The following is a 13,997-nucleotide window of genomic DNA, read 5'->3' as shown; positions in this document are numbered from 1 at the left end:
CATTAATTACAATTCGTAAGAAAAATCCTTGATTTTAATGTTAATTATGATTTATTAACCTGGTTTTAAAAAACATAGTTTGTTACTTATATTATTTATTTTGTATGGTTTATTGCTAATAATGTTAATAATGCGATTTATAATGTAGACAAGAAAATTTATATTTACGCGTAAATGATTGTATAGTATATTTCTACGATAGATGTAATAAAAAAATAATGTCAAATGAATTTTATAATTTTGCAATAATTACATTTGATTTTTACGTCCAACGAATTTCTTCCGAGGAATGACAGTGATTATTACGCTCAAATAGTCCAAGACATGTTATGCTTATATGATTACACATGATACTTAGAGGTAAGGTGTTATGCTTATATGGATGTTATTTTCAAATGTTGAAGTTAACATCAGTGACAATATCCAGTTACAACGTTTTGGCCAATGTAAGGAGATTAGAGGCATAACCGTACAAAAAGAATAGTCTCTTTATGTAAAAGAAATGAAGTATTCTCGATGAGCCCTCGACTTCATAAAAAATGAGAAACTGCCTCCTGCATACATTTTGCTGTTTGTTGGGTATAAACCCTTTAAATGAACACGTATACCTATCATTTCTGTAGAGATACAATCCTAACTAGGTATCCACAACCCTAAACTGTCATACAATTACATTGGTTAAGAGTTATCTGACCTCTGCCAAAACAATGTGTCCAGACACAATATATATGTGCAGAACCTCGCCGTTGCTCATGCCTACAAACAGAGAAGACTATAGAAAAAAAGTGGTATAAATGCGTTGTCGAGTTGTGCTGTGTAGGCCTCTAACAAACCACTTACAGTCACAGCTAGAAGAAGAGAGAACCAATGCTGCAAAAATTTAGTAAAAAAATACATCAAAGATAAACTCAACAGTCCAAAATAACTAAAATAATATTATAGAAAAGTAGGTTTCCCTCACTTGGCTTTATTCATTTCACTTTCTGACCGATAAATGACAATTTCGTGTACTTTTTCCCTATTAAATGGGGACACTACAGGACGAAACTACCCTCTAGTATAATGTTAGTTTTCGATTACTTTCCCTCCCTTTATACGTGGGGTTGTTGCCCGTGGTGAGAAAATAGAGTTAGGAAAAAGGAGAGCAAGTACTCTCCCGTAAGACATTATGCAAATGCAGCAGTTGGACTATATGCGTGAATAATGGCCGGCCAGTATGTTCCTAACTCATTGATGCAAGAAATGTCAACCAGTGTAACAAAATGTACTACTTTGAGAGCTTTGGTGCTCTTATAAGTACCAGGGCCATGTGAAATAAGAATGATGTGGGACACCTCATCTACACAAAGAGTGACATGGACCGGGAGTACCGAACTGAGATACCTCATATGTTATCAAGGAAATAAAATATCTCAAACAGAGGTTCCGGGAGATCAGCTATGCAGCAAAAATCAAGTTTTTTCTAGAACACTTAAAGGTCGTCAACTTTACTAATAAGGAATTTACTTACAAAAATATCACAGAGAGAGTGTCACCTGAGTGAGAATATATCCAGTTGATGCTAAGAGTGGAAGAAGCAACGAGCAAGCAGCTAGTACAGAAGTTATACCAGCTGCGGTACCTTCAACTGTTTTCTCTGTCAAATGAGAAAGCTACACTTCAAATCCCGAAAGGAAGGCTCTGATAAAAATAATTAACAACGAAAATACTTACTGCCAGTTTTACTCCATCTCAAAACACCATACTTGTGACCAACCATTGATGCCTAAACAAATCACACAATCAATTACTATAAACTAGTAAGTATGTTTATGAGTTTCTCCAGAAAAACTTCTAGGAGAGAAAAAAATACAAAGATAATGAAATTAATTTCTCCATAAGTTAAAATAAACTTATGCATAATTAAAAAATAAAAATTTAGAGAATTCTGAAGAAACTATGAGAGAACTTCTACAAATTGGTTTATGCATAAACTTATTTTAACTTACAGAGAAATCAACATAATTTTTTTTTTCTCCTAAAAGTCCTTATGGAAAAGATCGTCCAAACAGACCCGTAATATGAAAGCTGAGAGTATGTTAGTACCTCTAATCCTTTTTACAAAAAGCAAATGACAGTTTTTAACATTTCCATTTGTTTCTTATAAAAAGGACAAAAATGAGTATAATATACGGAAGACATGTGGCCTTACAAAAAAGATGTAACGATTCAGATTCAAAACGAACATTCATATTTAATACATAAAAGTGGATTGAAATAACCAACAAATTACAGAGAAAATTAACCTCTTACAGAATAACTGCATCTTTTTGTTTCTGTAAATAAAATGTATAGGAAGAAAACATATTTTTTAATGCTTTTCTTTAGTCTATGACTCCATCAAATAAAAATAATATCCACACAATCATCAACCCTCAGACACCTGAAAACCTTTTCTACAATTATTTTTTAAGTATTCAAATTCCTCATTAAAAAATTCAAAATTAGTCATTATGAAAAATCATCACGACTCCTGAAAATGTAAGGAGTAACTTCCTTGTCCAGAAATTTATCAGACTAACAGAATCAATTTCCAGATTGATTCAGGTTCTTGCATTTATGGTTACTCGGAACATTGTTGAGTGGTCCAAAAAAGTTGCATGTATGCACCACATTTGACCATAGGCACTATGATACAAGGTCATTCTTTCCCATTCTTAATAGAAAAAATAATTCACCTTTTTAGAACATTTTAATTTAGAAGTTTGTGCTAGTTACTTGCAAAAGCTCAGAAGTTCAGGGAGTGCGTATACATACCCCCAAAAAATAAAATCAAACTTACCATCGTGTCTCCAATTCCCAGACTTAATATTCCAGCAAATGGAGCTAGAGGTCGGTCATTGTACCCAGTAGACATCCAAATAGGAAGGGCACATCCCAGTAAGAGTGAAAAATGGCTGCACAAACAACAGAAGATATAATCTTGAAAGGGAACTAAATGTAGCTCTTGTGCATCATAAACTGTATGCTCTACAATTTGAGTTACAATGGAAAAGGGGATGATACCTGACAATGAGAAGATCAGAGTCACGGTGATCAGTAAAAGCATTCATAAATTGATTTATTGGTTGTCCCAAGGGCCAGATTCTCCATACCTAGGTCAAACAGTGTTAATATAAAAGCAACCAAGAAATGTCTATCTCTCTATCTATCTAAATAAAGTTTGTATACCAATCAGCCTGCTTTGAAATACTTGAGAAAACAAAGACACAAGTATTTGAATTAAATTTTTTACTGCTTCATCATTCACATGATCAAATATACACAATGAACACACATCATTCTTTTCAAAATATGAAATTGCCACTCCCAGTCCTAAGTTGTGTGTATATCAAGTTACTTACTCGAATAATTTCTAACATTAGGAAAATTGCCAAAGCCGCACCAAAAGCTAGATCAAGGAATTTTGGCTGAAAGAAATAGAACAGACAAACACTAGTATCAATGAACTCATCAAAAACAGTAGTACCAATGACCAAAACAAAAATATATACCTAAACTAGTGGTTGCCCCCATAATGCAGGTGTAATATTAAAAGTACATAAACTCTTTAAATTACATTGTGGAATGATCATTATTTCCCGTCATATTCTCAATAACCGTAAAATGAAAACTAACACTATATTATATGTAAAAGAATTATTTAAGAAAATCCTTAGAAGAAGAACAAGAGAAGGACCTATATGATAAATGTGATATATATATATATATATATATATATATATATATATATATATTGGTGAGTTTGATTTCAAGAGAGAAAATGCATTGACACCACCTACAATTATTTTGAATGAGTCACCTTAAACTTAAAATCAGGTGAGAGGCCCTTAAGTGTTCTAAAACATACTAACAGATCCTTTTGCCTGCTAATACTTATTACAATCTCTAATTTGTCCATGTTATTTAATAGAAAAATGACTAGCTTTTATCTATTTTTTGCATGTAAAAAATAAAAACTATAATAATATTTTTCAAAAAAAAACTAAAATGAGGATTTTTTTTTTTTTTAAATAACATGGACAAGTTCAAGACCATCATATGTATTAATCAATATGAGAAAGTCATAATGAACAGCTTCAGAGATATGGAAGGATCTATTACAAGCTTCAGAGAGATAAAGGCCTTTCATCCAAATTTGAAGGTTAAGGGTGGCTATTTGGAAATAAGGTAAACCGTCTGGGGAAATCCCTTTTTCTCTAGTCCCAAATCACCTGGAAGATAAGGGCGGGCAAAAACATCAAGACAGCCATCAGATGGTAGTATTTCCTCAAAAGAATTCTCTCAATCTTACTGTTCTTGGAGATGTTATAGAATCGCAAAACAGAAACACAAATTATACACATCCAATAAATACACATAGACAGCCTTTTGGATGGCTCCGAGAAAACAAAGGAAATCACCCTGCAATGACATGTTTCAAACGTGAATATATAGTACTTTAACAAAAATAGCTGCAGTTGTTTCATACAAAATAATTTGAACAGGAAATTACCATCAAAGTCATAATTGAATTTTAACAAGTCTGAATAAGGTTCTACTTGAATTGTCTGGAACTTTAAATCTAGTTTTATTAGATCCAGTTTCTGCTATCAGTAACTTTTCTCCAAACAATCTAATGTGGATATGATATAGGAAGGCATAAAATTTAGCCTGCTTTTATAGTAAATCACATTTTTCAGAGAATTGGAATCAGATTTTTAACATACATTCATATAAAAAAAAATAAAAGTACTAGATAAAAGGTTAAAATGTGTAAGCTTCACTGAGTGTGGATGCAGTGGAACCAAATAATATGACAACATTCATCATTCCACAGTTTCAGTTGGAATTAGCAGCTTACATTTCCTTATCACCTACATATAAGTATGCACCAGAGCTGCGGGCATGAAATTAACTATATCCTAATCATTCCAATTTGCAGCATTAATAAAACTACTTTCCAAGAGTCCTTTTAATATCACTTCCATGTTATATCAGATGACATCTGTAAACATCAGTAACAGGCAGCTAAGCTACCAAAAGAATCCATTTGCATCAGATATTGAAGTGATACCAGAAAAAAGGGTGCACACGAAACTCCTTCACGAACTGCATCCATGATGGTACAATCACAATCAGGACAAATCCAAGGGAAGCAAGAAAAATAACAGTTCTCCCAATCTCGTAGTATCTTCTTGCTCCAGCACATGTATTTATAGACCACTCCCATATTTGGAGAAAATATTTCAAAGCTATTGGGTATACCAGAAGACCAAGGACAAGCCCCTACGAAAAAATATACAACTTTAATAGATGGTGTTATACTATTAATAATAAACTTATAATTTATGAACCAATACCTGAATTATAATGCTTATCTCACTTCTACTTATTTCATGTTCTGCACTAACTGACTCTGATGAGACCAATAGTCCATGTAGCTGTTCAAACAATGTAATCACCGATAGTTATGCACATGCATATATACATGCGTGTGTTGGTCATCTAGGAACTTATCACGCTAAGAAGCACTAACCTTTTTAGTAGTAAGTAACAACATGTCACAAAAGTAGAGAACAATACCGGAAGTCACCAAAAATGCTTCTCCTGGTATTAAGGGGAAAATACAATTATTAAAAGAGCAGACAAATTTAATACACTTTTTTCTAATCAACTATGCAATTATGGTGAGATGCGAACACCTAGTGACAGTAATGAAACATTATACATATCCCACATAAACCCAGCTATTGAACAAAGGACAAACAAAACAAAGATCAGACTAACATTTGCATTAACATGTTTACTTGTAATGATTATTTTCCAATTTCAATTGATATACCAGGTCTGCATGGATCATATGTGGCAAAAAACTTCCATAGTTACATGAAAGAATCAACATAAAAAGAGATCAATTGCTAATTTAGGTGTTTCATCTTCATCTTTTTATGGAGCTTTAAATACCACGTTAGTTGTGTTGTGACAAAAGTAAAATCCTAAACACCAAGAAGAAAAGGTGACTAAGACCGTCAGTGTAAAATAAAAATACCAATGGAAGCACAAGAGGGAAAAGTTCTGAGGAAATGCTGAATTAGCTTCACAGACGCCAATCCATGACAAAAGACCCAAGCCAGCTTCAGTGCCGGATGCATCCCTGAAAAGTAAAAGGCAATTAAAGTTTAAGCAGAAGGTGCATTCGTAATCTATAATGAATTGGCTACTCCAAGTAAGAAAAAAAAAAAACATTCTCATTTGTTCAACATGTGCATGTAATATTAACTGTTAATTTCCTCGTCAACAAATAAAATTATTTTACTCCCCAACGCGAGTTGCGAACAGGAATATTGATTTTGCAGTTCCAAACAATAACATACCAATTTGAGATGTGGTAGCAAGGGCAGCAACAGAAATGAGAACTTGAAGGAAAATGAAGCATAAGCTAAGGCTCGAACCCCAACGTGAAAGGGGAACTGGAGAACGGCGTCGTGCAAAGGCAAGGAACAAAACGACGCCACAGGCGCTGGCAGAGGTGGCCCAGTATTGCAATGTCAGATATTGAATCTCTATAAATTAAAATTTACACATCACGAAATTGCAAATTGCAACTCCCACCTAGTAGTGACAAAATATGTAAGCAACAGGGATGGATCATGATAAAGAAATTAGGATGAAGACCTTGAATTTGAAGTTGGGCAAGTGAGAATCCCCGTGACAGCTGTACCAATTTAGAGAGAAGAAGAGAAGGGAGAGTGACGGCGCCAAGCAAAATTCCGGACGAAGCACCTGGCCTGAAAAAGGAATTAATTAACCGGTGAATGAAGAGAGAGATACAAGAATTAGGGATTGGAAGGTACCTGGTGTGGAAAAGAGAAGGGACATTGGAAGAGTCGAAAGAGATTTCGAGGGAGAAGGAGGCGAGGGTGAGGAGAGAGAGAGCGACGCCATGGAAGAGGAGAGAGAGAGGGAGGGAATAGAGGAGTATGCCGATGAAACACACCGCCACCGCTCTCTCCCCGTTCAGAAACGACGTCGTCATGGAAGGACGCCACCAGAATCGGGTTTTACGCGGGAAGAGAATGAGATCACGCATACAGGAGAAGAATGAAACAAACGCAACCCACGCAGAAGCAAAATTCCCAATCCTGATTCCTATTCCTTTTCTCTTCTCTCTTCAAAACGCATTATTTCGTCACGTCACGGTCAATTTACGCGCTTTCAAATATCATAACCCATATTCCTAATTCATTAATCGTCCGTTAAAACCAACCTACTTTCTAATTTTCAAATGTTAGGTTGCAATTTTTTTTTGTTGGATTACCATTTAGGAACTTACTGGGATTTTGGATTATTCAGCTTTGGGTCGATCAGTCATAGTGGGCTCGTGGACTTTTGGAGGCCCTAAATCACCTGGCCCGCTATAATCATTCATTCAAAAGGATTTCTTTTTGCACCCCGTATTTTTCTTCTGCATCTTTTAAATAAGAAATTTTCTATTTTATCCTTATCAAATTGTAAAATTCGAAAGTTTTCTTTTTGTATAAAAAAAAAATTAGGATAACGTAACTTTATCTCTTTATCAAAACCCATAATAAACATCGTATGCTCTAACGTTATAACACTAGAGAAAAACAGAGAAAGAAAAGCTAGGAAATACCATATTACTAGAGTTAAAGAGCAGGCTAATAATAATACCACGTTTTCTCTTCATTAGTCAAAGGTAAATTCACAAAACTAGAGTTGACAAGCAGAACTGGATCAAAAGGAATTATACAATGTAAATGGCTGAACATCATTCCGTTCCCATCAACTTGTATGATCTGTTGTATCCCTATTACACTTGAAACATTTACGCAGGGATATTTTTCTCCCAATGAAGAAACATAATAAAATGAACACAAAAATACGATAACCAATTGCCATAAGAAACAAAACCAACAAATTTTTCCACTTCGAATTACTGTCTTGGGAGATATTGTACGCACTTTGGAGAGCTTGAAACCCGGATATAGTCCTTACCTGCCCCACTGCAAAGGAGGTACCTAGGTACTCGTTCTCCAATAGTCCCTACCAAATAGTCACAAGAATTTCAATAAATACCCATATAAGGAAAAAGATTGGATCTTTTGAATGTGTCATATTCTGGTTTACCCTCCTAATTCTAGAAGTTGAATCCCAGAATTTTTTTTACCTGAATAGAGTATGTGTGAAAGGATATATACGACATTGGATACATCCAAACTGGTCCAGGCAAGGCATTTCGAATTCTAAAATAGCCTGCTGAAAGCATCATGACCACCTGAAATGGCATACATAATATGCATCAGTAGCTAGTTCAGGAAATTTGTGTAATCATGACCTTGAGTAGCATGTAACTTTTGCTTTACATAATAAAAGACAATGGAACTCACATGAATGCACAACAGTGTCAAGACACTCCAAAATACATCTTGCCACAAGGTAGCCACAACTAACATAATTCCTTCGTTCAGCAGCAAAGTCATGAAAAAATTGAGCACAAAGTACATTAACAAGCTAAATTGATCTTCCAGCCCAACCAGGAAGTAGAAGACTAGACTTGATGAAATGGAGATGAGAAAAAGAAACGGAATGCTGGACAAGAGCTGCGCAAGTAAAAAAACCAGTGTACTGGAGTGTTGGTTTGATTCTTCACAGGAATATATCTGCAAAAACAAGAATTACTGAGTGAAACTGTAAACAATCCATATTTCAATCCTTAAAGGAGACAAGTCTTTGTCGACCAACAAAAAATCATGAAGTTGTATCTGCCAAACACACTGAAGGAAGGGACAACATAAATAGTAGCACCTAATTTTACTTCAAAAATCTGTTCCAATTCTTACTAAGTAGGATGTGCTTTGAGATAACTGCAAAAGTTGGATTATTTCAATAATCATTTGGAATCAGAATTAATTTTTGTTTGAATAAATTTCCTGAAAAGCACTTTAAGATAATTAATTTCATTTAGATACAACACAAAAATCAGCTTTTACACCGTAAATTACAAAAATGGGACTGTACGAAGCTGAAAGAGAAAAAGGTTGTTGGGAAATTTGAGGTTAGTTTTTTGTTTTCCAACAGATGTAGCTGAAATGAACAATTTAAGCTATCCCGAACATGTTCGAATTGCTTACAGTGTGTTTCTTCATTTTACTTAGTTAAAGTTGATGTTACAGGGAGTATGAAGTGCTTGATTTATTAAAAATACAAGAGATACTACTAATACTAGAAATTAACTGTACTACTAAGAAAAATGCACAACTTACTACAATACAATCGATCAGTACAATATTCTCACAATCATGCAAATACTACACTCTGCATGGTTTATGATGTAGAAGATCTACGATGTTTCTACCACGACATTTAAGCCAGTAATTATATATATATATATATATATATATATATATATATATATATATATATATATATATATATATATATATATATATACACTTCTCACCGGTTAGTAAGAATCATCAAATTAAGGCATTACGTTGTATAGTTGGTGTTTGAACAGACCAATACCATCATTATTGTATGCATAGTAAATTTAAGCACATCAAGGAAACTAATAAATTGAAGTAAAGTGGAACAAGCACAAAATTACCTTTATTTCTTTCATTAGTGCAGGCACCCTAGCAATGATGAGAAGGGAACAGAATGATACAAATACAAAAATTGCTGCAACTCTTGTCTGCAATTTGACAGATGTTAAAACTTAGTTCCAATGTGTCATAACTTTGTCTAGAACTTCTGGCAGATATAAATTCTAAGAGGGACACAATGAAAAAAAAAAAAAAAAAAAATCAACGGTCATGTCAAGCCTCACCACAACAGAAGACAGAGAATGCCCAAGACCAGAAAATACAGTGCCAATACACAGTGTGAGGAGCATGTAAAGAATAAGATGGAGCCAGTAATATTTCCACTCCCTTGACACAACTAATAAAGATCTCCATGTCAAAACTGCTATCCGAGTAGCATTGCTAGCTTTACCCTTGCTTTTGAGAACTGGACCTTCCTGCAAAATCCAACAAGCTTTAAAATGATTCTAAAACTCAACATCCAACAACAACGCTCTTTATATGCAGTGGAGCAGAATAAAGCCTCAAAAAGAATTTAATTATGCCGGCTCTTCAGATTAAATAAAATTAGGCTATCGTAAGAAAAGCAAATTCCATACTTCAACAAAACCATCTGTCAAAATAAGCCCTTTTAAATGGTCTTCAATGAAACAATCTCCAGTTATCCATTAGCATAGAAAGCCTCAGATTACATATATCCAAAGGCTTAAATATTTGTTGTAAAAATGCACCACAATGGAAGCTCGGTTTCCTTCTCTATTAGTTCCAAACTGACGATATTTGCCCAAACTGTAAATCTTGCATTCACTCTGTCAAATATCTATTGCCTTATTTTAACTAATTGCATCTGAAACTTCAAACCACCACTAAGGATTGTTCAGATTTTAAGCATAGATAATGTACTAAAATCTATAAATTGGCAATCTGTACTATGATATGTATAAAGGAAGGGAGCTATGGTGAAACTCCAAACCCAAATTAACAGAAGATCTAACTTGTATAATGTTTCTATTTCAGCAGTTACAATATACCTTCTCAGTGAGTTTCAGAATCATAGTTTCAACAGCAGCTGCATCCGCTGATGACTTATACGTTGCTTCAAGGGTGCGTATAGCAACAGCAGTGTCCATGTTTACAGAAGAAAAATCCCCATTGTCATCCTATCATATAATGTCAAAATGTTAATAAAGCATCATAAGAAGTCCAAATGAAACATCCAAAATGCATTGGGCACATCAATCATTAATTCACCAAAAATATTCACCTGCCAGTTTTTACACATGGCGATTATCCTGTCAAAATCTGTATTAATTGCACGTAGAAAGTGATCAGAAGGACTTTGCATGATTGGGCAAGGAAATCCAGCATTTGAGAAGTGCTTCATCAACATAAAATTAAAAAAGTCAGTAACAAGATATGCATTTCATGTACTGAAAGAAGATTAGAAAAAAAAAAACAAAAAAAACAGATTTTTACAATTTTGCAAAACGCATCTTTGATCAAATTTCATTAATAAATGAGTATCTATACAAAATATAAAACATAAAAATAAAGGCCCTTAAATATTTTGTACAAAAAGGATTACTAACTCAACTAATCAAATTACACGAGCAAGATTGGAGAATGTATAGAAATTACCTGCAAGCAAGCTAGTGTTTCACCAAAGAAGAGTGTGTTTCCATTTGAAAGTAGACATATACGATCAAAAAGGCCAAATACTTCTGTACTGCTCTGATATATGGTCAAGATGAGAGTGTAACCAGTGCTTGCAAGTCTCTTCAATGTAACCATCATTAAAAGTGCCGAGACACTTAAAAACATAGACAAACAGAAAAAGTTAATAAAAATGGCTTTAATGTATAGAACACAATCAAGCAACTGAGAATTATTACAGTAAAAGGAATCAAATGAATTAAGATAAACACCTGTCCAAATGATAGAGAGGTTCGTCTATAAATAAAATTCGTGGTCGCATTACAAGCTCTCTGGCAATGCTAACAAGCCTTCTCTCCCCGCTAGGAAGTCCTTTCATATAACAATGTCCACCTATGAGTTTATTTGCATGATCACCTAAAGACATTGCATGTATAGCATCCTCTACCACACTTTTTTTCTGACAAAAGAAACCAGGAAGCTGAAGAAGGGCTGCATAATACAGAAACTCCCGCACAGTGAGGGATCCAATCAGAGTGGTTTCTCTCTCCACATAACCCTGAAAGGAAAGTGGATAGGCAGATAAGGTCAACCAAATTGACTACCATAAACACAATGGAGATCCAATATTTAACAGTCAATGAGATACTGAACTCACATAAGACCCATATGGCAATTGTGATTTTGCTCCATTCACGAACACTTCACCATACATCCTGGAAGAAGAGTTCAATCTTCCTGAAGTAAAGACAAAATCCATTTTAGCTAGGGCAATTCAGATATTCATTGTACAATCATGAAATGCTTCATGAAAAAGGACAAAGGATGCGTGCTTCAAGACCTGCAATGGCTCGCAATAAGGTAGACTTCCCTGATTTAGCAGGCCCCATAATTACAGTCATAGTCCCAGGTAGGGCATAACCAGTTGAACTCTTAATGACCTTATCAGAGTACTTCCGTTTACCCTTTATTGTAATGGTCAAATCTTTCCACGCAACAGAAGCGCCGGCAATTTTCCGTGGAATTACAGCACCCTCCGGTAGACGTGGTGATGGCAGGGACCCACTGTTGAGCTTTGAAAGGGAAGGAGAAGCTGGTGTAGTTGCAACATTAATAGAGTCAACTCCTTCCTCAACTCTAACATCAATATCAGTATCATCCCACTCGGGTGAATCCTCAAAGGAGATGGGCTGCCTGAGTGAACCAGGCTTACGCAGGTAAAAGAAGTTGCTTGATGGCACCCTACTCGCGGGGCTGCTCGCCGATGACGATGAAGATCTATAATTATCTGATTGAGACTGTATTTCTTCCATAATTTCCAGTTACTTTTACCTCAAATCAAAATTTAAGCATAATTCACAACGCAGCAGAATTCTCTCAGTGTCATACTCATTCAACTGTGCATTCAAGCTGCTCACAATACACATCTCTCATACACAACATTTTCTGCACACACGGAACACTGTCTACCAGCAACCTGCTTTGCAATTCACAAATAAAAGTTATACCGAGAAAAGAAAAATGGACAAAATTTAAGCGCAAATCACAATTCTAGTCTAATCTCTATGGAACAAAAAAAGCAGACACCACCATAATGACAGCCTGGATAATGCAATGAACTAAAGTGTCTGGCTATTTTCATGGAATAGAAACTCGCTATAATGATTAATAATGCAAGACAAAACGAAGCAATAGGAAAACAGAACAGGAAAAAATGGGATAAAGTTACTAATAATTCAAGGAAAATGAAATAGTAGGGGAAAATAGGAAAAATGAGATTAAAAGCAATCCTAATAGGAAAAATGACAGAACCATAACAGGTAAAAGGGTTAATGAGGAATGCAAAGAATGCAAGCATGCCCTAAACCTCCTCTCCATAGACACAAAACCCATATCCATTCTCCACGAAAATTGAAACAAGAAACTTCAAAATCAAACCTTTTTACTCTGTATTTCCTTCAAGACAAACCCCTCCTCCCAGCATAGACACCTCTTTCACATTATTCACTTACCATTTAGCACAAAAAAAAAAAAAACAAACAAACAAACTTCACATGACACACGAAACATATAAAAACCCAAAAAACCAAAGAAGGTAAGAAACAAAAAAAAGACCCCTCATTTACTACTAAGATACATCGACCAACCAACAAAACCCCACGAAAGCTTCAACCTTAATGGAGACCAACAAGTCCAAACTTGCTTAAAAAAAACAGATAGAAAACAAACAACATTGTACATACCCGGATCTAGGCAAAGCATGTGGTGAGAGAGTGAATGTGAAAGAGAAAGAGAGTGAAGAAACGGAATGAACTACAACACTCCTTGTAGCTTATACAAGAATGAGAGAAAGAATATGGTTTGACCCGCCGAACCCGGTTTTGTTTTTGTATTGTTTACTTTGCTTCTTTCTTTCCTTTGTATTTCGCATCTCAGTGTCCCGCACTCTCTCTCTCTCTCTCACACACACACTTCTTTTTATCTTCTTTCATTTCTAATTTTTCTTTTTCTTTTTACTATTTTTCTCCCTTCTTGTCTTTTCTTTTACAGTCTTAGTGTTTCTTTTTCCTTTTTGTTAAGACAAGTGTTGTGTGTAATGATGTTCGCTTCCGAGTGCCAGCGACACCATTCTAGGTTACCACTTTGTTAACAGCCAATAAGTGCGTGCCACCTGTTAACTCCGCCCTTTTCAACTCAACCCATTACTACAGATTCGGT

The 13,997-nt window shown here is 35.0% G+C and overlaps 2 protein-coding genes across 6 annotated transcripts; both read right to left on the bottom strand.

Moving 5' to 3' along the window:
- Positions 1 to 354: 354 nt before the first annotated feature.
- On the bottom strand, positions 355 to 7,260 carry LOC106759486 (dolichol kinase EVAN). Of its 5 annotated transcripts, none has more exons than XM_014642674.2 (14): positions 6,876 to 7,257; positions 6,697 to 6,809; positions 6,396 to 6,584; positions 6,071 to 6,175; positions 5,558 to 5,628; positions 5,382 to 5,462; positions 5,096 to 5,307; positions 4,254 to 4,443; positions 3,384 to 3,449; positions 3,046 to 3,134; positions 2,822 to 2,936; positions 1,714 to 1,765; positions 1,536 to 1,636; positions 475 to 870 (listed from the first exon to the last, which is right to left on the bottom strand). In XM_014642674.2, exons 1-14 carry the CDS (start codon positions 7,109 to 7,111, stop codon positions 757 to 759), a joined length of 1,734 nt encoding a protein of 577 aa, XP_014498160.1. In that variant the 5' UTR covers positions 7,112 to 7,257; the 3' UTR covers positions 475 to 756. The 5 variants fall into 5 exon arrangements, 3 of the variants coding, with proteins under 3 accessions (XP_014498160.1, XP_022635431.1, XP_022635432.1); XM_022779710.1 differs by having other exon boundaries at positions 745 to 870; positions 1,511 to 1,636; positions 6,876 to 7,259; XR_002667498.1 differs by lacking the exon at positions 1,714 to 1,765 and having other exon boundaries at positions 355 to 870; positions 6,876 to 7,259.
- A 441-nt stretch (positions 7,261 to 7,701) lies between these two features.
- Positions 7,702 to 13,740, bottom strand: LOC106759603 (ABC transporter G family member 3). Its single transcript, XM_014642854.2, has 12 exons — positions 13,523 to 13,740; positions 12,121 to 12,756; positions 11,938 to 12,017; positions 11,552 to 11,838; positions 11,265 to 11,436; positions 10,891 to 11,004; positions 10,658 to 10,786; positions 9,872 to 10,063; positions 9,650 to 9,736; positions 8,430 to 8,702; positions 8,210 to 8,317; positions 7,702 to 8,085 (listed from the first exon to the last, which is right to left on the bottom strand). The coding sequence occupies exons 2-12, from the start codon at positions 12,590 to 12,592 to the stop codon at positions 7,825 to 7,827; spliced, it is 2,175 nt and encodes a 724-aa protein (XP_014498340.1). The 5' UTR covers positions 12,593 to 12,756; positions 13,523 to 13,740; the 3' UTR covers positions 7,702 to 7,824.
- Between the last annotated feature and the right edge of the window lie 257 nt (positions 13,741 to 13,997).

Source organism: Vigna radiata, chromosome 4, assembly GCF_000741045.1.
Source record: "Vigna radiata var. radiata cultivar VC1973A chromosome 4, Vradiata_ver6, whole genome shotgun sequence".
NCBI classification, from domain to species: Eukaryota; Viridiplantae; Streptophyta; class Magnoliopsida; order Fabales; family Fabaceae; genus Vigna; species Vigna radiata.
The sequence above is the reverse complement of the archived record's forward strand: the minus strand, read 5'-3'. Positions and strand labels throughout refer to the sequence as shown.

Coding starts and splice junctions, on each gene's coding strand:
- LOC106759486 (XM_014642674.2), bottom strand. CDS start 7,111: ATGCGTGATCTCATTCTCTTCCCGCGTAAAACCCGATTCTGGTGGCGT. Junction 6,810..6,875: donor CCTTCTCTTTTCCACACCAG/GTACCTTCCAAT, acceptor TTCCTTTTTCAG/GCCAGGTGCTTCGTCCGGAA. Junction 4,444..5,095: donor CGTGTGCACCCTTTTTTCTG/GTATCACTTCAA, acceptor ATGTCATTGCAG/GGTGATTTCCTTTGTTTTCT.
- LOC106759603 (XM_014642854.2), bottom strand. CDS start 12,592: ATGGAAGAAATACAGTCTCAATCAGATAATTATAGATCTTCATCGTCA. Junction 11,437..11,551: donor CCTCTCTATCATTTGGACAG/GTGTTTATCTTA, acceptor TATGTTTTTAAG/TGTCTCGGCACTTTTAATGA. Junction 10,064..10,657: donor TTCTGAAACTCACTGAGAAG/GTATATTGTAAC, acceptor TGGATTTTGCAG/GAAGGTCCAGTTCTCAAAAG.